General features: G+C 40.7%; 2 protein-coding genes across 3 annotated transcripts in view; both read left to right on the forward strand.

The window, feature by feature from the left end:
* LOC110048050 (uncharacterized) overlaps nt 1-24,562 on the forward strand; it is a 66,476-nt gene that overhangs the window by 32,870 nt on the left and 9,044 nt on the right. The window lies entirely within an intron of this gene.
* LOC110048058 (uncharacterized) overlaps nt 7,312-24,562 on the forward strand; it is a 55,843-nt gene continuing 38,592 nt past the window's right edge. Inside the window, exons 1-6 of one of the 2 annotated variants that reach the window (XM_089287418.1) lie at nt 7,312-7,605; nt 9,348-9,485; nt 19,891-20,198; nt 20,457-20,604; nt 21,565-21,828; nt 23,178-23,351. In XM_089287418.1, the coding sequence (XP_089143544.1) occupies nt 7,461-7,605; nt 9,348-9,485; nt 19,891-20,198; nt 20,457-20,604; nt 21,565-21,828; nt 23,178-23,351 (1,177 nt within the window). In that variant the 5' untranslated portion in view covers nt 7,312-7,460. The remainder of the gene's footprint in view (nt 7,606-9,347; nt 9,486-19,890; nt 20,199-20,456; nt 20,605-21,564; nt 21,829-23,177; nt 23,352-24,562) is intronic. The other variant, XM_089287417.1, reaches the window with a different exon arrangement.

Raw genomic sequence — 24,562 nt, forward strand, 5'->3', positions numbered from 1 at the left:
GACAGCGCATCTGAGAGCACAAAAGTGTTTTTCAATTTCTTTTCGGTAGCAATGGAACGGTCGGAGTTGGTCCATCAACATCCGCAGTCATTCCTGAAGCAGGGCTGTTTCATGCAAACAGATTCCACTCGGATGGAACTTGTTTTGTTTTTATTCTGTGTAATAAAAAATAGACTGCTCGCAGTTTCTCTTTTCCTCGAAAATCCGTGGGGAACAACGCCAAACAATTAAGCGTGTTTTCCGACGCCCGCGCCACTAGCGGCTAGCGGCATTGCCGCTCGTACTTGTTTTGCGTTCTTCCCCACGGATATTCGAGGAAAAGAGAGACTGCTCGCAGTATAAATAACAAATGGCTACATAAAATGATCGAATATCTGTTCTTAGGAAACTGTGAAAACGGCTTTGACGCAGGCACAAGCACAAGCGCAAAGCACAAGCGCAAGGATCAATTTTTTTCCTTTTTCTTGTGCTTGCGCTTACGCTTGCGTTTGCGCTACAACAAGTGAAAACGAAATACCGCTCAGGCATAACACAAGCACAAGGATATTTACCACACATGGTTATGTTTGGCCAATGAAAACACTGGATCCATATTACCTCGCGCCTAAACAGTTTGGACATAACTATGGTTTGGAAGGTTCGGATGATTTTACTTGTGCTTGTGTCTGCGTCGAATTTCGTTTTTACGATAACTGCAGAAATTCTCGCGCGCTCATTGGCTAATTTTCATTGTCAATAAGCGGACAGACACATGAATTTATAATTTATGCGATGCATCGACGAGCGAGAGCGGACAATGTGACAATTTGTTATCGTAAAAACAAATTGACGTCAGTTTTTCATGGGTCTGTCCTGTTATTGGCTATCGCCTCGTGGATCCAGAGCTACTTTGACAACGTTATGACGAAATTCATGATCAATAACAGGACAGACGCATGAAAAATTGACGACTTGACAACACTACTTGTTCCTACATATTGGAAAGGGTTTCTGTGACTGCCGTGTTGATTTTCTTGCTCCTGTTCCTGCGAACATTTTCTGCAATTATCAAAACAGTTGAATTAAGAGCAAGTGTTTTTTAAGTCAATCTCTATGCATAAAATTGCAAAACGAAAGCAACACAGAAGTGAAGACTGCTCTTCGACCCGACTCTATTTAGGGCCTGTTTACATGGAGGGAGGGTACCCCGGCTAACCGGCATACCCGGCTAACTAGCTACCCTGGGAGGGCTAACTTCTCATACGTTTCTTCAGAAAACGCATTGAAGCGTTTACATGCAAGATAGGGTAGCCATTAACAACAGTCCTATACACTGAAAAGAGGCCACTAGCGGAATGAGGGATAAAAAAAATTAAACTTGCCGTCAAAAGTTTCTTTGGTCGGCCATTTTGTTTGTTGCGCTTAGCGGCCGCTCAAAAGATGGCCCACGCAGCCCACTCACTGTCCCGGTTCGGTGAGTTGCATGTAAAGGCGGGGCTATGTGTCAACCCTTCTAGCCGGGTAGCCCGGTTAGACGGGGTGTCACAGTGATATGTGTATCCCCGTGATATGTGTATCCCCGCACACATATCACTAGTGATATGTGTATCCCCTCCAAGATGGCGACCAGTGATATGTGTATCCCCCACCCCCCTCCCCTCTACTTTAAATAGCAATATCCTTCTTGAAAGCGCTCTCGTCGTCCGGTCGCTTACTGGACGAACGACTAACCCAAACAGACTTAAAACACAAATCTCAATTTTTGTAGTTGAAAAAGCATACGTATCTGCTGCTGGAATTGTGTTCTTGATCCTAACTGGTTTTCTGCGAGCAGGATATAATGAATTTAAAGTTGAACACCAAATGGATCTAGATATATTTCAATTTGAGTTTCACGGCACGGGATTTCTAGGACGATATTAATTGCGCGGTGCATTCTCACCCATCGAGTAACGCATATTCTCCACTTTTCATCGCCTTGTTTGCATCTGAATTATTCGTGGAGTGAAACACATATCACTGCTTCGACCCGCTCGCCATAAAATGATTAGTGGCACTCGTGTATCGCCTGCACCCGCTTTTCAGTTCCACTTTTTGTAAGATATGTTAAGTCTCAAGCTGTATACATTGCTATACTGCGAACATTGCTAACAAGTTTCATAACAATCGACGTTTATTCTTCGGCAGTTAGCCTAGATAACGGCTGTCTTCAGGGGATACACATATCACTGCGCCATGTAAGAATTAGTGATATGTGTATCCCCTGCATGCGGTCGTGTACAACCGAGGTCAGTGAAACTCCAGAAATCCCAAGCTATGAATAAATGCCGGGTGTAAATATTTCTAGCAAGCCAGTTTTGACAATGCAAATGTAATGGGCATTTTTCTTCTTGGGTAGAAAGCCAATATAACAGCTGTGTCCATGGGGATACACATATCACTAGTCCATGAAATAATCAGTGATATGTGTATCCCTTTTATCCCGTGCACGCGTGCACGCGTTTTTAGTGGAATTATCGCGTTTCAAACTCTAGTAAACCCAAGCCGTGTAAAAACATCGGGTGCTAATATTGCTTGCAGTTTTGACAACGTTGATGCGCTATATTATAACAGTTGTGTTTATGGGGATACACATATCACTGCGCCATGAAATAATTAGTGATATGTGTATCCCCTGCACGCGATTTCAGTTTAGATATTTAGACATTCGAGTTGCAAACTCCGCAAACCTCAACCTGGGTATAAACGTCGTCGTGAGTAAGCAGCCAGCACGTTTCGGCAATAATTGGCCATTTTCTTCGATCAGGTAGATTAAGATAGCCAATCTAAAGGCTGTGTTTAGGGGATACACACTGAGATCACTGCGCCATGAAATAATTAGTGATATGTGTATCCGCTGTTCGAAGTTTTAGTCAGATATGCAATCGAGTCGGTTGGAACTCAACCAAACTCAAGAAATCCTAATCTGCTCCGTTGGGCGCGAATTCATTTCTGGTTTCTCCTACTCTTTACAGCGCTCGTTGGAACCTCGCAACCGAGTCGCCATTTTGTTCGTTGAATGCCCAGGCGCGTATCAGTGTTTTGTGTGACACCGCGGAAATACGTTTTGGGGCGCGATACAGTATTTTGCTGGTCAGCGGTACACCTTAACAAAACTACAAAATGCCTGCAGCTTTTACATTGTTATCGCAGCGAGTCTGGTCGACAGTGAAAAAGATACAAAACTTAGAGCGCACACTGTAAACTTAGCTTTTAAACTCCGCTCATTTGTTGGATAGTTCTCAGTTAATATTATATATTGTGCCAAAGCCAAACTGAACTTGCACACGGTGTGAAATTGTTGTTGTTTCGTGAAAGTTCATGCTCGCAAGCGGCGAGCCAGTGGCAATTTACGTTACGATGTGCGCTAAGGCTAAAACTAAGCAGCTTTTGTGTTGCTGTAGCGGTGTTCTGAGGACACCAACTTCTCAAGTTTGTTGAATTGATGGGCTTGAACCGTGTGAATCGGTATGTCAACGGCATTTCGATCAAATTCGTCGGGAAGACAAGCTCGTGTTCGTCCACTTGTTCGATTGGGGGCACTCGCGTAAGTAAACACGGTCATCCTGTCTCCACTCGGTATCACCGAATTATGGACCAAGTTGGCCGAAACCGAAGCAGTGCTTCGTATAAATCTTGGACACGTTGGTGTAACAAGTGTAGGACTGAATCCCTAAAAGGGTTCAAAATCTGGCCTCAACTCGGGGAAGAATTCACTGAGGTATGTTTTATCATAAAATATCCAATTTTAATTATACTGTACTTCAGTAAGCTTGAGGCTGGCGAAAATAAAATTTTAAATTTTCATGTTTATTATTGTTTCTTTGTTTCTTGTCATAATTTCGAATTGTTGCAGTTCTGTATTTTGCTTTTAGCGCCTCTAAAGTGTGAAAATTATTTTAAACTAGTTGCATAGCTATTAGAGTTTAGAAAAAAAAAGCTATTTAGTTATTAGAAAAAAACACAAGAAGTACATTACATCTGATCATCTTAAGATGGCAGAAGACATGGAATACAAAGCTGTTAAAAGGGTAATTAAAAATAAATGCATATGTTATTGCAAGACAATAAAAATACCATAAAATCTGGGTAATAACAACTTCCAATTAAAACTCAATAAATGAATTTCATTTTTTAGTTATAAATAGGCTATCCCCCCTGTATTCACACAGCAATCTTCTGATTGTAAGGCCACCCAGATAATTTCTGACCACATTACCTTAGAGCCTGAGGCTCTGTATAACTTTCTAAGATTAATATTTGTTTACATATTACTATTATCTGGATTTCCTAATAGAAAACTTCTTCTATTGTACATTTTTTTTCTATTTTGGCTCGGCAAAAATCCTTTTAGATACTGTCCATGGATGATTTCCACAACATCAATGCTGTAAAAACACCAACTGAGAGAACAGTGACCAATACTCTCCATATGGCAACTCCTCTCCTGAACATTCAGCCATCTGTTGATGGTGGGGAGAGGCAGGGAGCAAGAGCCCGGGAGAATATGGGGCAGGAGCCCGGGAGAATAGGGGGCAGGAATCCAGAGAGAAATGCAAAATGCTAATTTTTGTCATTCATTAAGACTTCAAATACTTTCAAAAACAAGAACTGAAAATGTTACTTGACTTTCATTTAGTGTCTTTAGAGACTTCTAGGCTGCCAGGCAAAGAAAAATTCACCCTTGGGCTCAAAATGAGGCCCAAAATGAAACCCTTTGACAATGGTTACATCATAGGTCATTCACTTGAAAGATATGGGTAAGAGTAGCAAGGCTGAAAACGAAGGAAAAGGAAATGCCCAAGGGGTGTGCAGCTAAATGACTTAGATGTGTTTTGAGTCTCTTAATTTACAGGGGACAGGAGCAGGACGAACAAGGGTGGGAGTCAAGAGATAGAGGTATGGGAAGTGGGAGAACAGGGTATGGGAAGTGGGAGGTTCTGACTCCGCTGTCTCTTCCCCCACTTGATGCAGTACCTTGTCCCTAAGTAAAAGGTAAAGTCTGCATTGAGCCAAGTGGCCCATCAGGCCAGGCTTATCTCGGGTTCTGTAGCATTAACTGACTAGGAGTATTTCTACTAACCCCTGCTGGATAGGATGCTAGTCGATCACAGGGTTACCCCCAGCATTATATTCACCAGTACCCATATGTACACCTTTGTGGAGAGAGGCACTGTGAGAGTGAAAGTGTCTTGCCTAAAAACACAACACAATGTCCTTGACAAGGGCTCAAACACGGACCGCTCGATCCATTGCTGAGCACACTAACCACAAGGCCACCACACCTCTCACCTTGTCCCTTAGGCCTAACCTTAACCCTAAACCTAAAAAAAGGAGTCTGTAGATTTCAGTCAAGTTTATCTCTTTTATCACTTGTGTGTTTGAGACAATTTCTAATTTCCTCGCTTTCTGCCATTCAGTTTACAGTACCAAAGCCTGATTTTAAGTGATTCGCAACTACTGACGGAACTTGTTTTTGCAACTTACAACTTCAGACTTTGCACAAAATTTCTCACTGGAGAAAAGCAATGTTGTAGAACTTAAGTGATGAACTAAATGCAATAAATATTAATTTGTAAGAAATGTATCTGTTCTTTAATACATGCTTTTGTGTCTAGTATCTGAGTTGGATGTAGCGAAGATATATTACCAATGGTTTGTAGACGACAGTAAGCCAATTCAGAGACACAGTGGCATAAACAAACCCACTTGTTAGCCAAATATCACAGGAAAAAAAAATAAATACATATAATTATATAATTTATTGCCATCAGGTGCTATGTCTTGTAATAAAGTGGTTACAAGTTAAGTAAGAATCTTACAGAAGGGAGGATGATACAATATTATGACTAAGGGGATCATAATTAATTTCTTATTGATTCAAAGCACGTGATATGTACATGTCTGATTCATTAAGCACATACAATGTAAAAATTATTTTGTAGTAATTGAGCAAAGCTCATCTGAATTAAATTAAATGAAAGGAAAAACAACAACAGTCAATTATTTATATCAGTTTATACACTGCACATGTAAGATAGGGAAATAGAAATCGAAAAGCTTCAAATGCTTGAGTAAACAAAATAAACTAGTGGGTTTCATTCAAGAGTTGATTACTGCCTCTCTGAAATGTTGAATGTCTTTTCAGCATCAAAAGATGTGAAACTTGACCACATCCCATAAGTGGAAGCGGTTTCGTGTAACCAAATTCAGGTGTTTGGGCATTTTAAAATATTTAGTTACCTGTGCATACATGTACAAGGAAACGGTCTTGAAAATTTCCATGTACTATCAACATGTAATCGATGTAAACAAAAGAGACCTCAAGCGAGCAAAAATTGTCTATGAACCGAACATATTGCGCGGTCTTGAATGTTTTCAGTATTTCCAGCGTTCGCTGCGGCCAACAAATCACAATATTTTCGATTTCTACTCCCTTCGCAAACGCCACCATTATATATAAATGTAGGCTTAAACAATCTTTAATGATAGAGAAATATCTTGTGAATGAAATGAACAAATGTTTTATTCTGACAGCAAACGGCAGGTACAAAAAAATTATGTCACCTGTTCCAAAAGGCGCAGAAAGTCAGAAAGGTGATAGAAATGCCAAACAAGCCAGTCTTTAAAGACAAATTCTTATCAAAGTTTCTTTGACGCGTTGCGAAATATAATCTAAATGAACAAGCACCACATGTCGGCGAAAAGTGAGTGTGAATAAAACGGTCCCGACTTACATGTACCTTAACCACTTCATGCAAATTACACTTTTAATCCAACTAGTCTTCAAAATCCTTGCAAAAGCTTCATACAGAACCAATCTTCTGCTTTGCTGGATACCCATCGTTGTTTTCGACAATTCTGAGGCGAGGGCGACTGAAGCAACACGATCCAGGCTCGAGTCAGCAAACTACACATTACTCCACACAAAATGACTCCCCTGTACCCCTATTCATTACCGGAACATTGTTTGAGTATTAAAAACCCATTTCAGGACGTCAAACTCACCAATAACGAGAATTATCAAGGATATTTTCGACCTTAAAACGAACCAAAATACTGATCTCGGAAAACTGATCGATCGAAGGACAGCACAGCCTGATGGTGATGACCACTGACCAGTTACGGTGACGTCAAAAAACGTATTTCCGCGGTGTCGTTTTGTGTATCCCCACGGGGGATACACATATCACTAGTGATATGTGTGCGGGGATACACATATCACGGGGATACACATATCACTGTGACAGGGGTACCCTTAACTAAAAGTGCAAAGCATGTTGGGAGACCTCTGACACCTGACACCATCTGAGTCACTAGCTAGAGCTAGAAAACGAAAATTAGTTTGAGCATTGCGCAGCAACGCAAACAGCACTCGACGGAAGAAGTACCTGGGTTAATTTTGTACTGAAAAAGGCCTCACTTATGAGGTGAATATTTTAATGCGGAAGAGTAGTCAAGCGAGACAGATACAATCACATTTCGTGACTAAACAAAACCTGACAAAACATATGGCAGAGTTTATTTGTGGTCCCCAACTTTATTTCCGGGTCGCTTTCCTCGCATTGCTTCTTCCTTTGGCTTCAGGTGAGCTACGTATTATTTACAACAGCGGTTAAACTTTGTTCAGTTTAGATGCATTTGTGATTATGTACAAGTTAAATGAATGTGCTTTTGGCAAATTACAATGTGCGCGCTTCCTTAAAATCGAAGCTTTTCTCGCGAGCTTAAAATCTGCTTGTTGTTGTTGTTGTTGCTGTTCAAGGCTTTCGCACAGCACCATGGTGGACGCGATGCTTCATCATGCATAACGTACTAATAAAAGAGATTATGCATTAACATCACAGTAGATAGAGGTGAAAATAGCCCTCCAACATGCATTTTTCAACTAGTGGAAGTTTACACTAAAGCCAGCTGCCCCCGATTTGTAAAGGAAAGTAAAGGTGGCTGAACACAGATTTGGCGCACGCTCTGCAACTTGAATATCAAATGCGAGGTTAAACACGCGCACAAGGTTTACAAGAAAACAATCATGGCGATATGGCAGTCAATTTATTTGCTCGATTAGCCTCAGTGCTCTCTGTGCTGTAAGTACAAAATGTAGTATAAAATACTGCTGAAGCATGACCAACTGTCCATTTTTCTGTGCATCTACATGTTCAGGGAGTATAAGCTGAACTGCCACTAATTGCGTTCGACATTAGGAGAACGCATACTAATCGGGTCATTCCTGCGGGTTTATGTCCCGCGATTTTCTGTAGACTGCTGGCAGTCTGTTTTTCTCTCGAAATTCAGCAGGGGTTATGAGGAATGATGCTTAGCGTAAAGGGGAGTGGGACGAGACATGGGCGTGGCTGCCTTCTTCCCTACTTGACCACCGCTATACCACCCTTTTGCATTCGCGATGACTAAACACTCCTTAGAGAAAAAACCGGCTGCCAGCAGACTAGATTTTCTGTGATGCCAGATGATTTCAGGATTTGGACACCATCTTGGACTGACTGGCTGGCTGGCTTGGCTGGCGGGCTGGCACAAATGGCCTCGATCTCAAGTGAAATTTTTTTGGCCGCCGGGAATTGTTAGGTAATAATAGTGGCGTGTTGTGGGCCAAATCTATCTACTTCAAAGGTCTTGTTTCATTCCTATCATGGGGAAATTACCACTTTGAGATTTAAAGTAGAAAGGAAAAAATGCAAGTCAATGTTCAGGTGACCTCAGAATGGAGGATCAACGAGTACAGAGTCCTCGAACCATGACGATTCGTTGTATGCATTCAAGTAAGTTTTGAATATTATATCAATCCCTTGAATATTTATGTGATCACTCTCAGGAAGAAAAAATATTGTCAAGTTGTTAATAAAAATACTTGACGTCACTTCCTTTTTGTCTGACCGCTTACTTTACTGAAACAAGGCCATTAAAATAATTTAGCGATTTCACAATGGGAAACCTATACGGAGCAAACATTTGGCAGACAAGGCCATCGTTTGCTGTCTGTAAATATGTTGAACCCAATTAAATTGTTGAAAGACACCGTTGTAGAATGTGTCAGATAAAACAATGCATTGATGGCTTTCATTTACAATCTGCTGAAATATGCTGAAATAAACCAAACATAAGTAAGCTGAAATGGCCATAGCGCAAAGAATATCGGGAAGCATGTAACAGATATCCACCTTGCCCAGACCTGTGGAAGTAATCTTATTTCAGGAGATCGAGGAAAATGAAAATTGTTCATGCATCAATAATGGCCGATATCATGGCCAGAAACCCCCACAATTTTCTGGTTCAACTTTGTGCTGCTAACAGAGGCCGTTCTTTAATATCAGGTGAAGTTTTTATGGGAAAGGCTAGTCAAGCGAGACGGGTACGATTGCATTCTGTAACTAAACGAAAGATGGCAGAGTTTTTATCGGAACTGTATTTTCAGGTGGCTTTCATCTCATTATTTCTTTCTTTGGCTTCAGGTGAGCTCAATATTATTTGCAATATGTGAAGCAGTTAAAGTTTGTTCGATTTAGATGCGTTTTTGATTATAAATAAGTTTATTGAATGTGCTTTTGACTATTACATGTAAAGTGCAAGCTTTGTGACTCTTAAAAGCTTTCTGCGAGCTTAATTGATGTAAAGTCTCTATGAGACGGAGTTCTGTTTGAGCTTGTTGTCTTTGCTGAGGACTTTCGCACTACACGATACAGTGTTTCATCATGCATAGCGTAACAACATAGAATATTACAAGGAGATCAAAATAAGAGGGGTTGTGCGTAACGGAACAATATATAGCAGACATTATTGTTGTTACTGTATGACCCGGCGGGGGAGGGGGGGGTACTCCCAGAAAAATTTGGTGGGGGTGTGCAGCCCACTTCCCAAAACCCTTACCCTACGTATGACCAAAATCTGCGATATTCCCTACCCTATTTATGACCTGACCAAAAATTTGATACCGTATTTATGACCTAACCCTTAAATCAAAACCCTGTTTCAGACCTGTGTTACAATTAGTTCTCTTGCTCAGACCAATGTTAAATTACGGTACACATAATTTGTGGAGGGCTTTTGCTGATCTTCTTTTCGATAATGATGAAAAAGTGGCTTCTTCTTAATAACATACCCATATCAAGGCTAGAGTGCAAAATCCATACCCTATTTTATGACCAAAACGGCTGAAAAACCATACCCTTTGGGGTACCTATATAGCCTATATAGCCCATATAAAGGGAGTATCCCCCTCCTCCCGAGCTGTATGACAGGGCTCAACTGTTTCCGTAGTGTGACCTCCTTTCTGTTCGCTCTTGCTTTGGTGACCCAAAGTAATGCAAACTATCAAAAGTTATACCCAGGCATGATGCATAGGTCAAGCTGTTGTTTAGGGTGCATTTCTTTGAGAAAATTGAAGATTGGATTCTAAAATTCAACAAGTGAATTTTGCGTTTCAGCACTAAACAGGTTAATCCAAAATCACTTGGATCATGGTGCATCGAAGAATCAAAGAATCCACTGGGGGTAAGGATTCTTGACTATTTGACAGTTCCTTTGATGCACTATTATGCAAGTGATTTTATATTAATCTGTTTAGTACATGCACATATTGAAATATGCAAAATCCGTTTTTGGATTAAATAATGTTGGAAATGATATTCCCAAAGACGACCACAATAATAATTACAAATGAAAACCTATTCAGAAGGCAGTCTGGCACATGTGAGATGAACATACTTAAACACAGAGCGAGCCTATATAACTAAGCTGAGGTGTTCATGCTCCCATTTGATTGGTGTATTCATTCAAATCCAATTTTGGCGTGTACAGAGTTGCCATTGAGTTCTGGAGAGCGATCAGGTGTAATTTTAATTCCATTTCTTAGACGTAAGCAATGCCTTTTTAATTAATTGACTGATACCTTCAGGAGAAGAGTTTAGAAAGATAATTAATTTTTTTATTCAGTCATAATTTTGTTTTTCCATGTGCAAAAGTATATGTTTTTGAGCTGTTTACTCAAATTAAAATGCTGTGTCTTGTAATTTTGATGCCAGATGAGAAAATGGGGTCTTTGCGGTTCAGAAATAAGTTTGGAAACTAAAACTCGTAAAAGACCCAAGGTACAAGCTGTAACACTCTTGCTAATTATGCTTACAAGAGGCCCCGCAGGACATCTGGTATTTTTGCGCGCACGTGAGGTCAATATGTTAATAAGACTAGTAGTTTAAATTCTGTGGCAACAGTCAAACTAACATCCTTCGAATTATATTAGAGCTAGTCATTGTTGCTGTTCTTATAATTTCCTTTTTGCGATCATCGTCTACCAGAGGTCAATCATTCATTTCGGGAAAAAGCTGTAAGTTTGTGTTTTTCAGGGTTTGTCTGTTCAGCCGTCTAAAGTTGTAAATGTTTATTTTTGTTCTATTTTCAGTCAAACTCTTTGTTGTGAATAAACTTAAATGTTTGTTTTTTTTAAACGATGTTTGGAGACCGATCAAGATTGGCTTCGTGATATGGTGGTAACATTGTTTGAAGCTTTCCTTAATGTTTGAGATGTCTGTGGATCGTGGAGTAAATTCAGCGACTGAAGCAGCAGAAGATGCAACCGGCAGAGTTCGGGTGAGACATCCCAATGTCACTATTGATCAATCCCAAGTCACATACGAGCGAAATCTTCGTTTGAAGGCCTCTAGAAGCGCCGCTAAAGGAGTTATTACCCATAGGCGAAATGAAGCGAGAGAGATGATGTCAGATTTTGGCAACCCATACGACATTGGACAAAAGCTTGTGGAGTTAGACGAAGCAATAACAGGCTTCGAAGCAGTGCACCAAGCATATCATAATCAACTGGATGATCGAAACGTGATCGAGGATTCACTTGAATACTATGAAGTTACAATGCTTCTTGCTAGCGATTCCAAAAGAATTATCGAGGATTGGATACAGAAATTTAAACAACCGTTGAGAGCAACTAATCTGTCGAACTTGGACCCCGAGGACTCAATTAGCAACGTTGGCTCACGAGCTACATCAAAGGTTTGGCAGAAATCTAAGGCCAGTTCAAGAGCAAGCTCCAGATCTTCCAGACGAAGTTCAGTCAGTAGTGCTAGGATAGCAGTGGCGGCAAAAAGAGCATCTTTAATGGCTGAAGCCTCCATGCTACGAGAACAGCAAGCCTTACAACAGGAAGAATTACGCCTGCAACAAAGAAAGCAAGAGTTAGCACTTGAGACTGAAATTGCTAAAGCCAAAGCTGAAGAGTGTGCCCTTGCAGAAGCCGAAGGTGGGATTCCAGAGCGTTCGGCGAAAGAAGGCTTTTGAAATTGGGCACCTGCCGTAAAAGTTGAATCTGTTTAACTAAAGAGCCTATGGAAGGTCAGCAAGTCCCTATAAGGATCACTCATCACCCGGTAGCTGAAGTAAATGTTAAAGAATCTCAGCATCATACATTTGAGGACAGGGAATCTCAATATTCCACTTCAAGTGAAGAGGGATTACATCTATTATGGGATTTGGAACGTCAACAGCAGGAGCAGAATCGTAACATGCTAAATATTCAGCAACAGCAAAACCAGCAAGTGCAACAACTGCTAAAACAACAACAGCTTCACACTCTAACTCTAACTTTGCCACAACTTGAGGTTCCCACGTTTACCGGTGATCCTATCGAGTATTACCGCTTTATTAGAGCCTTTGAGAGCATGATGGTGGCAAAGACCACGAGCTATAGTGCGAGAATGTATTACCTTGTGCAGTACACGGCAAGCGATGTTCAGGAGCTGATGCGTAGTTGTCTAGCATTGGATTCAGAGGAAGGGTATAGAGAGGCTCGAAAACTGCTCGCTAAACGGTATGGGCAGCCGTACAAGATTGCTTCTGCTTATGTAGAACACGTAGCTAATGGACCAGTGATAAAAGCGGAAGATGGGGCAGTATTACAGTCGTTTTCTGCTCTCGTGACAACCTGCAAGAACACATTGATTGAGATCGGATACCTAAGCAAGACTGAGAACCCAGACAGTCTAAAGAAAGTAGTGGCCAGACTTCCTTTCAGCCTATGACAGAAATGGCGCGAAGTTGCAGATGAAATAACGGAGGCAAAGGCGAGGGAGGTGATGATTGCTGACATTGCTGATTTCGTAGAGAAGAAAGCCCGCATACTAATGCACCTGATATTTGGAGACATTATCAGCGAGCTGACAAGCAAAAGTGTCCTTGACGGAAAAAGACCAGGAAATAGAAGACTCTCCTCGTTTGCGGCTGATGCCCATAATCTCAGTAGTAGTACTGACGGTGGTGTGTCGGATGACACCTTGGTGTTAGGACCCACCTTCAGCTGTCCATTGTGTATAGCTGCTCATTGGTTGTCCCTGTGCTACAACCGCTTGATCCCGGGTCATTATGCTGCAGCGTGCCCAAAGGTGAGCTTTTGTAGGGTGGATGGCTGCAAAGACAAGCATTCGACATTCCTGCATCCACCAGCTGTGCGTGCTACCAGCAGAACGCAGCCAGACGTTGGAACCAAGAGTGCGTATGTTAATGTCGACAAGTTGCAATGTGCCTTTTCTGGGGTCAGAGGCTCAGTGACAGGGCTACTGGTAGTGCCTGTAAAAGTGAGAGCCAAAGGGAGCGACATCACTGTACACACATATGTCTTTCTGGATGGTGGCTCAAACAATCCTTCTGCAGTGAACAGCTAATGAAGCGGCTCGGGGTTAAAGGCATCAACACCACCATATCATTAACAACGATGGAGAGAGTAGTACGAGAAAGTGCAAACTTGTCCAGTTGGAAGTTTTCGACTTAGAGGAAGACAATTTCATTGAGCTGCCCTTTGTATTTTCTACACCTAGACTTCCAGTAGCCTCGGAGAGCGTCCCTCGCCAGGAAGACATTGACAGGTGGCCTCATCTGAAGGGGGTAACGGTCGTGGAGATCAATGCCGATGTCGGGCTACTCATAGGCCATGACATTCCTAAAGCTTTAGAGCTGAGTTTAGCTAGTATTTTGCCAAATAACAGAATACTAGCTGCACACCGTCTGGAACTGCTATGAAGGAGACTTGTCAAAGATCCAGTCCTCTTTCAGAAATACTCGGCCTTCATAGACAATCTTCTTGACGAAGCATATGCCAGAAAGGTCCCAGATAATCGGCTTTGTCGATCAGGCGAGGCTACTTGGTTTTTGCCGCACCACCCAGTCTTTCATCCGAAGAAACCTGGGAAAGTTAGAGTAGTGTTCGACTGTGCAGCGAAGTACAAGGGCGTGTCCCTTAACGATGTGCTGTTGCAAGGCCCAGATATGACCAATACCCTGATTGGTGTTCTGACTCGTTTTCGACGAGAGCGAACTGTTATCATCGCCGACATCGAATCTATGTTTTACCAGGTCTGTGTTCATCCAGACGATTCTTATGTACTGTGTTTCTTGTGGTGGCCTGATAACGATCTCCAAAGATGACCCGAAGAATATCAGATGACAGTTCATCTTTTCAACACCGTCTCCTCTTCAAGTTGTGCAAACTTTGCTCTTAGAAAGACAGCCGAGGACAACTTTCAACGATTCGATTTCGAGGTGATCAATACAGTCAGAAGAAACTTTTACGTAGATGACTGCCTGAAATCTGTACCTAGCGAGAGAGAAACTATCTGTCTGACTACTGACCTCAGAAGACTGCTAGAAAGGGAAGGCTTTAATCTGACTAAATGGGTCTCAAACTCTCGCAAACTTATCCAATCATTACCTGAGTCTGACAGAGCCAGATCATTCAAAGACCTTCCTGATAATCAAATGCCCATTGAGCGTGCTCTTGGGGTCCGTTGGGACGTAGAAGGCGACGCATTCTGTTTCAAGATCGAAGTCAACGACGAGCCCCTCACAAGAAGAGGATTGCTATCTGTCGTTTCCTCAGTCTATGATCCGCTTGGGTTTGCAGCCCCAGTGATACTCCCAGCCAAAGCAATATTGCAAGATTTATGCCGAAAGAGATTAGAGTGGGATGGCCCAATCCCTACCGAGGAAAAGGAACGTTGGCTGAAATGGTTGAAAGATCTGCCCAAGCTCGAACGCTTCTCAGTTGATCGCTGCTTTAAGCCACAGAACTTCGGGAGAACTGCGTCGCTGCAACTACACCACTTCTCAGACACTTCGCAGCAAGGCTACGGTGCAGTCTCTTATCTCAGATCTGTGGATGACAAGGGTACAATTCACTGTTCATTTGTGATGGGAAAGGCGTGTGCTGCTCCGCTGAAGTCCATAACAATACCAAGGCTAGAATTGTCAGTAGCTGTTCTTGCATCAAGGCTGGACAAAATTATTAGACGAGAGATTGACCTTCCAATACACGAGTCCGTGTTTTGGACAGATAGTACTTGTGGGATGAACTACATAAGAGCAATGACAAGCGATTTCACACCTTCGTTGCTAACAGAGTGGCAATCATACATGATGGATCTTCCCCGTCTCAGTGGAGGTACATGAGCACCGAAGCGAACCCGGCAGATGATGCCTCAAGAGGTCTGGCAATAGACTCGCTCATTAAGAAGAATCGTTGGATACGCAGTCCTGATTTCCTATGGGAACAGGAGTCAAGGTGGCCTACACAGCCGACTACCGTCCAAGAAATACCTGACGACGACCCTGAGATCAAGAGGGAAACTCGCACGTTTTCCACTGTATCGGACTCTGGCACAAATAGTATGAACAAATTGCTCGAGAGATTCTCGTCATGGTCTCGACTCAAGAAGATTATGGCCTGGATCCTGCGCTATCGGGACGGACTGAGAGCATCGTGCGAGAGGGGTAAAAGGGGATCGTTGTTAGTACTGAAATCCACCGTTGGCAGGGAGAGTGAGTCTATCAATGTGGATGAGATTAACAGAGCAGAGAAAGAAGTTCTAAAATTCGTTCAACGTCAAAGCTTTGAAGAAGAAATGTCCCGTCTCGAACAGAAAGGAGGAGGCATTGGAGACAATAGCTCAAAGCGTTGCAAAGAGCAGGAATCACTGGTTAAGAAAATGAGTGCGATTTACAAGCTTGCACCAATAAAAATTGATGGTTTACTGTATGTTGGAGGATGTTTGACGCAAGCTTCCATACCAAATGCCGCCAAGCACCAACTAATCCTGCCCAAGAAACATCACATTGTCGATTTGATCGTGCACCACTATCATCTAAAGTTGGGTCATTCAGGCCTGGAACATGGGCTGTCCTTGATTCGTGAAAGGTTTTGGATTCTTAAAGCGAGAACTGCTGTGAAGAGCGTGCTACATGGCTGCTTCGACTGCAAAAGGAGGCAAGCACCATTAGGGGAGCAGCAAATGGCAGATCTGCCTACAGACTGCGTGACACCTGAGAAACCACCTTTCACGTTTGTAGGAGTCGACTGTTTTGGCCCATTCGTCGTGCAGAGAGGAAGAAACCTTGTGAAAAGATACAGGGTCTTGTTTACCTGTTTGTCCGTAAGAGCCGTACATTTGGAGGTCGCCCACAGTCTTGATACAGACTCCTTTATCAACGCAATGTGACGGTTCATTGCTCAAAGGGGACAACCCAAAGAAGTGAGATCAGACAATGGTGGAAATTTTGTTCGTGGGGAAAGGGAATTGCGTAAAGCGATCGAGGGCTGGAACCAACACAAGATTGGCGAATTTCTGCTACAACAGAATGTTAGATGGACGTTCAACCCCCCAGGAGGCTCTCACCATGGTGGAATTTGCGAACGTTGCATTAGGACGGTGAGAAAGGTTATGGGCGCTTTGACAAAGGAGCAGATCCTTGATGATGAAGGCTTGGCAACGCTGTTGTGTGAAGTGGAGTCTATTGTAAATGGTAGACCGATGACTAAAGTCTCAGACGACCCGAGAGATATGGAGGCCCTCACATCAAATCATCTGCTGTTACATCACTCAGGACCTTCGGCACCACCTGGCCTCTTCTCCAAAGATGAAATTTACTCTCGCAGATGCTGGCGGCAGGTTCAATACCTAGCAGACATATTTTGGCATAGGTGGATCAAGGAATACCTCCCTTCCCTGCAAGAGAGACAAAAATGGAATAGACCTAGGAGGAATTTTGCTGTTGATGACATTGTCTTAGTAGCTGATCTGAGCTGCCCACGAAGCTGCTGGCCGATTGGTCGAATCTTGGATGTTCATAGGAACACCCAAGATGGCTATGTGCGAAGAGTAACGGTGCAGACCAAAGGATCGATCCTACAATGACCAATCGACAAAATTGTCTTGCTTGAATCTGCTGATTAGGTGTTGGATCTTCCCCAGTCATAGTATGGCAGAATTTTTTGGGACTCAGTGTGCAAATCACAAAGCGAGCGGGCTATGACATTGGAGTTCCTGTGGATTTCAGCGGTAAAGAACCTTACCGAAATCAGAAGGGAATCCCCCTCTTTGAACACTACCTAAGAACTGAACTTATTATTCTTCACTTAGCAGTATCGTTTGGAACTATAAAATAGGTTTTGTTCTTTCGATTAGTTTACTATCACACAAGCTGTGAATGTCAATCATTCATTCCGGGAAAAAGCTGTAAGTTTGTGTTTTTCGGGGTTTGTCCATTCAGCCGTCTAATGTTGTAAATAATTGTTTATTTTTGTTCTATTTTCAGTCAAACTCTTTGTCGTGAATAAACTTAAAGTGCCTATGAAGTAAAAAATAATTGCTGCTTATTTGAAAGGCTTTTCAAAATAAAGAAGAATGGCGTTTTCCTTTTTGGAATATCTTTTTTCGTTTGAGAGATATTTACGTTTTTGTAAGGAAAGTGATGACATCATAGGTGGTTCCACTAAAACAGCACAACACTCAATCGACAATAACTTAAGAAATATTAAAGCAGTGTTCTTTAAACTTGGCACCAGAAATGTACATCACAAAAGAAACATAATGACACCCGTCGTGTCATTGCCATGACAACAGTTTTGCCGCTGGTTCTGTTTTAATTAAGACTTAAATTCTCAGATTTTATCTTAAACAAGGATCATCCACTCCCACCAATCTAATGGGGAGAGTTAAGACAATATGGGAACCATGTGTGTTCCGAGCAAGACCCTCTGTCCCACTTGAAAAGGTTGCAAATGGGAATATTTGGTTTTTCACAGAAAGAGACTGGAGCCAAGAGTGTTGCCATGGCAACAACATAGTAGGTGTCATTCTGTTTCTTTTGTGATGAGCATTGCTCGTTCCAAGTTTGAAGAACACTGCTTTAATATTTCTAGAGTTATTCTCGATTGAGTGTTGTGCTGTTTTAGAGGAACCACCTATGACGTCATCACTTTCCTCATTTGCATAATACAAAAACGTGAATATCTCTAAAACGAAAAAAGATATTCCAAAAAGGAAAACGCCATTCTTCTTTACTTTGAAAAGCCTTTCAAATAAGCGGGAATTATTTTTTACTTCATTGGCACTTTAAACGTTTGTTTTTTTTAAAACGATGTTGGGAGACTGATCAAGATTGGCTTTGTGATATGGCGGTAACACAAGCAGACTAGCCCAAAACAAAATATAATTTATTATACCTACGGTAATATGGCTATTCTTCAGCCAGTTATCTAAAAGATATTCCATAAGGTGAGCATTGGCTGCTGTTGTAATCTTGTTGCTGAAATTCAGTTGGTTGTTTTTATTGCATTCAGCTATGAGTCTTCCTTCTCCTTTGTAATGTTGATTTTGAGGCGAAATCTCACTTTGCCATGTTTCAAGTTCTCTTTGTTTTCTTCTTAGTAATTTTTATTTCTAATTCCTTTGCTCTGAATGACCTGAATGTGTACTGGCATGCAATTAGAGTTTTTGGCATATAGTGGCGTGCACATTCATATGGTGCTGGCGTATAAACGCTTAACTTTGTAAGGTGAATTGGCGTGATAACTGTGGCTTCTTAACTTCTCTTTATCCCCCAATTTTATTCTGTATTGAATACTGTATATCCTGGCTAGTAACGGGTATCTTGCACAATCCGTTTGAGTCCAAAGCTTCCCAGTGAACATAATAGGAAGAAAATTGGGCTTATTTGAGCAGAGCAACGTGTGACTTGGCTGCTTAGTATGTTGGGTGCCAGAGGTATTTTTTTGTTGTAGCTAAGCCACTAAAAGTGAGCGGTGGAGCTGCAATCGTTGGCGTGGAATTTATAAAGACTTGGCAAATCTTTTGCATGGAGGTCATGCAGAATGCACCCTGGCCTCCTTCCCTTGGGCAGTGTTAACTGGCAATACAGAGAGCTGGCCATGGCTTCAACAAGAGTGAAGTGTATAGATAGTGCACAGTTAGGAAGAACTTTTCTGGCCATTGTAGCAAGATGGGCTTTGCAAAAGGGTGGCAACATGTGGAAGTTTGACTGTAGTCTCTGTTTTTTGGTCAGACTCCGAGGAGCTGTACTCACATTTTACATGGTTGTCACAGGTCAGGAAATGGTCAGAGAAAAAAAAAATTCTTCAAGGTTATGAAGGGTCAGGAAATTTCATTTTGAGTCAGGGAAAATTGACAATGTGAAGAAAAGTCAGGGAAAATTGAAATAATAATAATAATATAACACAGCTGATTCCATTAAAGGCTGGAAGGACCATTTGGGGTCATCGTGATCTCAGTGATATTTTTACTTAATGAAGAAGGAAAATTTGTTGAAAACTTATCAGTCTTAATGATCAAGTGTAAAGAAGGGCTGTAAGTTGCGGCCAGAAACTGCTACTGCATGTAGATCTGACATTTTGTATTTATTTGGTCAGGGAGACTTTATTTTGATCAGAGAAAAGTAAGGGAATTTTGAAAAGTGATGTCTGTGACATGTAACCATGTTTTATGAGGCAGTGTAATGTTTCTTACACTTACAAAGAAGTGCTTTTTCTCTCAAGTTAACTACACAACTTATTTTTAACTGCAGGATACTGTAATTATTTGGATCTTGGTATGGAAACTGGATCAATTCCAGACAGTAAACTAACAGCTTCATCTGAAAAAAATGTTAACACAGCAGCCAAGAATGGTCGACTGAACTCAGGATCATCATGGTGTGCAGGAACAAGTGACAGTAATCCATATCTACAGATTGATCTACAAACACTTCATATCATCTGTGCTGTAGCCACTCAAGGGAATTCTCAAGCAAATCAGTGGGTGAAGAACTACACTCTACAATCATCCATAGATAGGTCAAAGTGGACAGATTACACAGAAATTGGACAAGTTAAGGTAATGTGTGAAATGAATCATTATATTTTCATACATAAGGAAATGACTCAGACTTTTCTGCAGTTACATGTAATTATTTATGTTTGCATGCAATATGTTCACTAGCTGATACAAAGTTGTACTATTGCTCTGTGACTATAATTATTTTAAAATATGATTTTAAAATAAAGATAGTTTTGGTGAGCCATCTAACTTACTAAAAGAAAATCAATTTGTTACATAATTGAAACTTATTGTTTCCTACTTTTTTAATTTCAGTCTCTGAAGGGAAATGAAGACAGAAACTCAGAGATTAAGCACATTCTTAATGCAGGTGTTTTAGCGAGGTATTTGCGATTTTTGCCAGGAACTCACCATGGTGGTGTGTGTTTGAGAGCAGAGGTGTTTGGAGTGAAACAAAAACCAGGTGATTATTACCTGTATTACTAAAACACATCTTTGATGCTGTACACGTGTTGTAAGTAAGTTTGAGTCTGCGTATCCTGTGCTTCTCTCTGGCTTCTGTAGCATAAAGCCATCAGACTCCCCTTACAATGGACGCTAGTCTATCACAGGGTTACCCCCAGCATAAGCATTAAAGTTACTGGTACCCGTTTATACACCTTGGGTGGAGAGAGGCCTTTATACATGTATGAGTCGGAGTAAAATGTCTTGGCCAAGAATGCAGTTAACATTATATACATTTATAACCAATACACTTAAGAATTTTTTATCAATACAATTTTCATCAATTGCAATTAATTATGAAATGAAAGTTTAAAATTACAGATTAAACTACTTGCCATTAAATTATAGACCCTATTCATAAATGGCTGCCAGTTTAAAATTCTTTTGTATGCATTTAAATTAGCGCAACTAACCTCGTTTGAGAGTAAAAATTCTTTTGAATTACCAACTCAAAAACGAGGCTAATTGGGCTAATTTTAATACTTACAAAAGAATTTTCAATTGGCAGCCATTTATGAATAGGGTCTATTACTGAATCTACAATACAGATATTTATAGTATTACAGTACTGTTAAAACACAGTTTTTACAAGCAACGTTAATTAACTTTAATAAGAAATACATGTACTCTCAAGATTGCCCTTGCAAGTGGACAAGAGATCTCTAAACTTAAAATGGAAAATTTTTTGTCCATTTCTATAGAGGGTTATTAAATCACTGTTCGTTATGGAAGTATAAGGTAAGATAAGGTAAAGTAACTTTATTTAGAGTCATAAACATATCGTAGTGGTTGCCCAATCTCCTGAGCCAGGGGCTTATGTTAAAAGTGCATGACTATTTACAAATAACATTACTACTAAGTGTTTTTTTCTACATATATGCATAAGAGTTGATGTTTGTTTTTACTGACTGACACACAGAGAATCTTGCTCTTGGAAAGCCCACAAATCAGTCGTCAACATACAGTGATGCTCTGATCGGTGCTGCTGAGTCAGGAAGAGCAGTGGATGGAAATGCTGACACTGATATGCTTAACAAACACTGTTCACATACAAACCAAGACAACCCCAGCTGGTGGCAAGTGGACCTGGCTTTAGGTCATGCAGCAGTCTATGAAATACACATAGTTAACAGGTTCACAGGTGATCCAGGAAAAGATAATGTAGACTACAAAATAACATTTGGTGAGTACATACATGTAGTGTTCTTAAAACTTAAACCCTAAGACAAACTACATGGAAATAGCACAAGAGCACATGTTCTGTAAATTATCACTAAAAGGAGGTCATATTTATATATATATTTATAATGCAAAACGTTGTGTTTAAGGGGCAAATTGTTTGAATGTCTTGATAGATTAATAGATAAAAGGTGTGCTCAAAATAGTACTGGCCAGTTAGCTTAGAGAATTTCTTGTCAAACTTCTTTAGTTGAAAGATGAGTTCTAAATGTATCTAGCCAAGTAAGAAAAGAGCTTGTACGCTTCAATGTGATGTTTTCATGGTACACTGTACCTTGATGATCTTGGACACCGACAGATGTACATACAAGTAACTTTGTCTTCAGATGTTTTTCTCTAGCAAAGCTCCTCATTGTTAGAAAATTATAGGCATACCTTGACAATAAGAGTTTGTAATATGACCTGTTTTTAGCATTGTTCAAATGTACTTCACTTTTAAGTAAAGGTTGCTTGATGGCACATAATTTGTTTAAAAAAATGGAATTTTAAACAATTAACAAATAGCAGACATAAGATCCCAGGAAAAGGATAGCATTATTATTATTAACCAAATTTGAAGGATGTCCCTGTGCTAAAAAAAAATTGTCCAGAGCCATTTATAATTTTTGCATACATTGGTCTATGATTTTTTTCTGTGAAGTGGCATGCACTTTTAAGCTGCGTACAAGTTTGCAAAAATGTGACAGGATGTTTTCTCTTCCAGCTGTTTCCCTCGAATTTGCTTAATGCAATCTTTTGTCTAGAAATTTAACTTCACGATTAATAAACTGTTCAGAAGTAGATTTTGAAGAAAATTATTTATCATAGGTTCCCTTTCAAACACTGTTAATAAATTGTTAATAATTATTTTCTGACACTTGCCTACATGTAACCATCAAGAAAGCTTCCAAAATCATGATAAGGTCTATTGGAACTCCTTTTTGTCAAGTTTGGGGTGGACCATTGGGCTTTTGAGGAGGGTGTGGGTAATATGGTGCATACACAAGTTTTCCTCTTTACCCCTCCATGCACTAGCAAATTTTTTTCTCACGACATGTGTACAGTATGCATGGTATTTTTTCCTCTGTGTAACATGCTTTTTATTGGCTCTCTGAATGACTGTGAATTTTTTTCGCCAGTGGTTGTGTGCATGAATGTTTTTTTTTGGTACAAGTATGTTTGCAGTAATTTTTTTTACAAAATTACCTACCCCTCAATATTCAAGTGGTCCACCCCATAGTGAAAGCCCCAGGTGAGTTCTGCTGGGAATTTAAAATAGTAAGATTCAATGGTAGTTCTGTTTTTATGGCCCAGGTAACTCTATACATGTGGCAAGCAACCATGAATGCACAGGACGCTATAGTTTTATTCAGTTCAGAGCATCAGCCATATGTTTCACTAATCCACTGACAACTGGTAAATATGTTGGTATTATGACTACAAAGAGTCAAGTTCTCCAGCTATGTGAGGTGGAAATTTATTCACGAGGTAACTCAACATAATACTTTATCTTTATAAATTTACATGTAATTCAGCATAGTCAGGTTGAATGATACACACGCAGTCAAGAAATGCTTACTGCCTGTTGGCACCCAGGGAAACAGTGATTGCTCTTTGACATCCAGGAAATCTTTGTATTCCTGGTATGAGATAAATATGGAGTACAAACCGACACTGTACGGACCTGGAGACATTTTTCATAAGTATATCAAACAAGAGAGACAGTGTTTCATTGGGATATCCAAACACCCAGAAGAGAATTGAAAACATGATGTGCAGTGGAGCATTTTTGACAAAGTTTGAGGTGTGTGGATAGCTGATGAAACACTGTCTCAAGCATTAATGATATATCTTCTCTGTTGAAACAAAAAATAAAGAGAAAGTGGAGAAGTAAAATCATCAAAATCTATGCTAATTAAGACCAGGTATGCAATCCCTCTTGATGGTTGTGATTTTCTTTGTTTTTACTTGATGAATTATTAGTGGGTTTGAGAAGTACATACTGTACTTGTTTACACCTTATGGTGCTGCTATTACCATTTTCAAGAGAGGCTAAACAGACCAGTATTCTAACTGAAGCCTTTTGAGACTATGAAGAGCCCCATCCAAGCTGATCTGAATGCAAGTCTGTAGGTTGCAGTCTGTATTTTGTCACACCCATCTCATTGACATTCTTTTGTGATGTAATCATTCATTGCTTTCAATTACAAATACAGCTAACTGAATAAAAATAAATTAATATTATTTGAAATTATTCATTTACCACATTGACATTTTGCTGTTGGGGAACTTTTCTTGGTCAATGTTTCTTTATTTGGTGATGTTATTGCTTGTCAGTTAAACCACTTGTACATGTAGCTCTGCCTACCAGGCAATCATTAAATTGTGTGACACTGTACCTTGTGTTCCTGCTGTGAGCAGCTTTGACGAGAGTTTTAATTAATGATAAACTGTATTCCTGAGCTTAAGTGGTCAAGATACATATACATCACTCACTCACTTCCTGCCCATTGTGCCCACTGGCACGTAGGGCAGCAACAAAGTTCTTCCACTTCTGTCTGTCTTTGGCCAGCTGTTGGATCTTGTTCCAGCTCTGTTTTAAGCCCGTCAATTCTGTCTCTACAGTACGACGCCATGTATTCTTAGGCCTGCCACGCTTGGGCCTGCCTTCGGGAGTCCAGAATAGTGCTGTCTTTGTG

The sequence above is a fragment of the Orbicella faveolata genome, unplaced genomic scaffold (genome assembly GCF_042242905.1).
Source record: "Orbicella faveolata isolate gen_17 unplaced genomic scaffold, um_ofav_v1 contig_14, whole genome shotgun sequence".
Lineage (NCBI taxonomy): Eukaryota > Metazoa > Cnidaria > Anthozoa > Scleractinia > Merulinidae > Orbicella > Orbicella faveolata.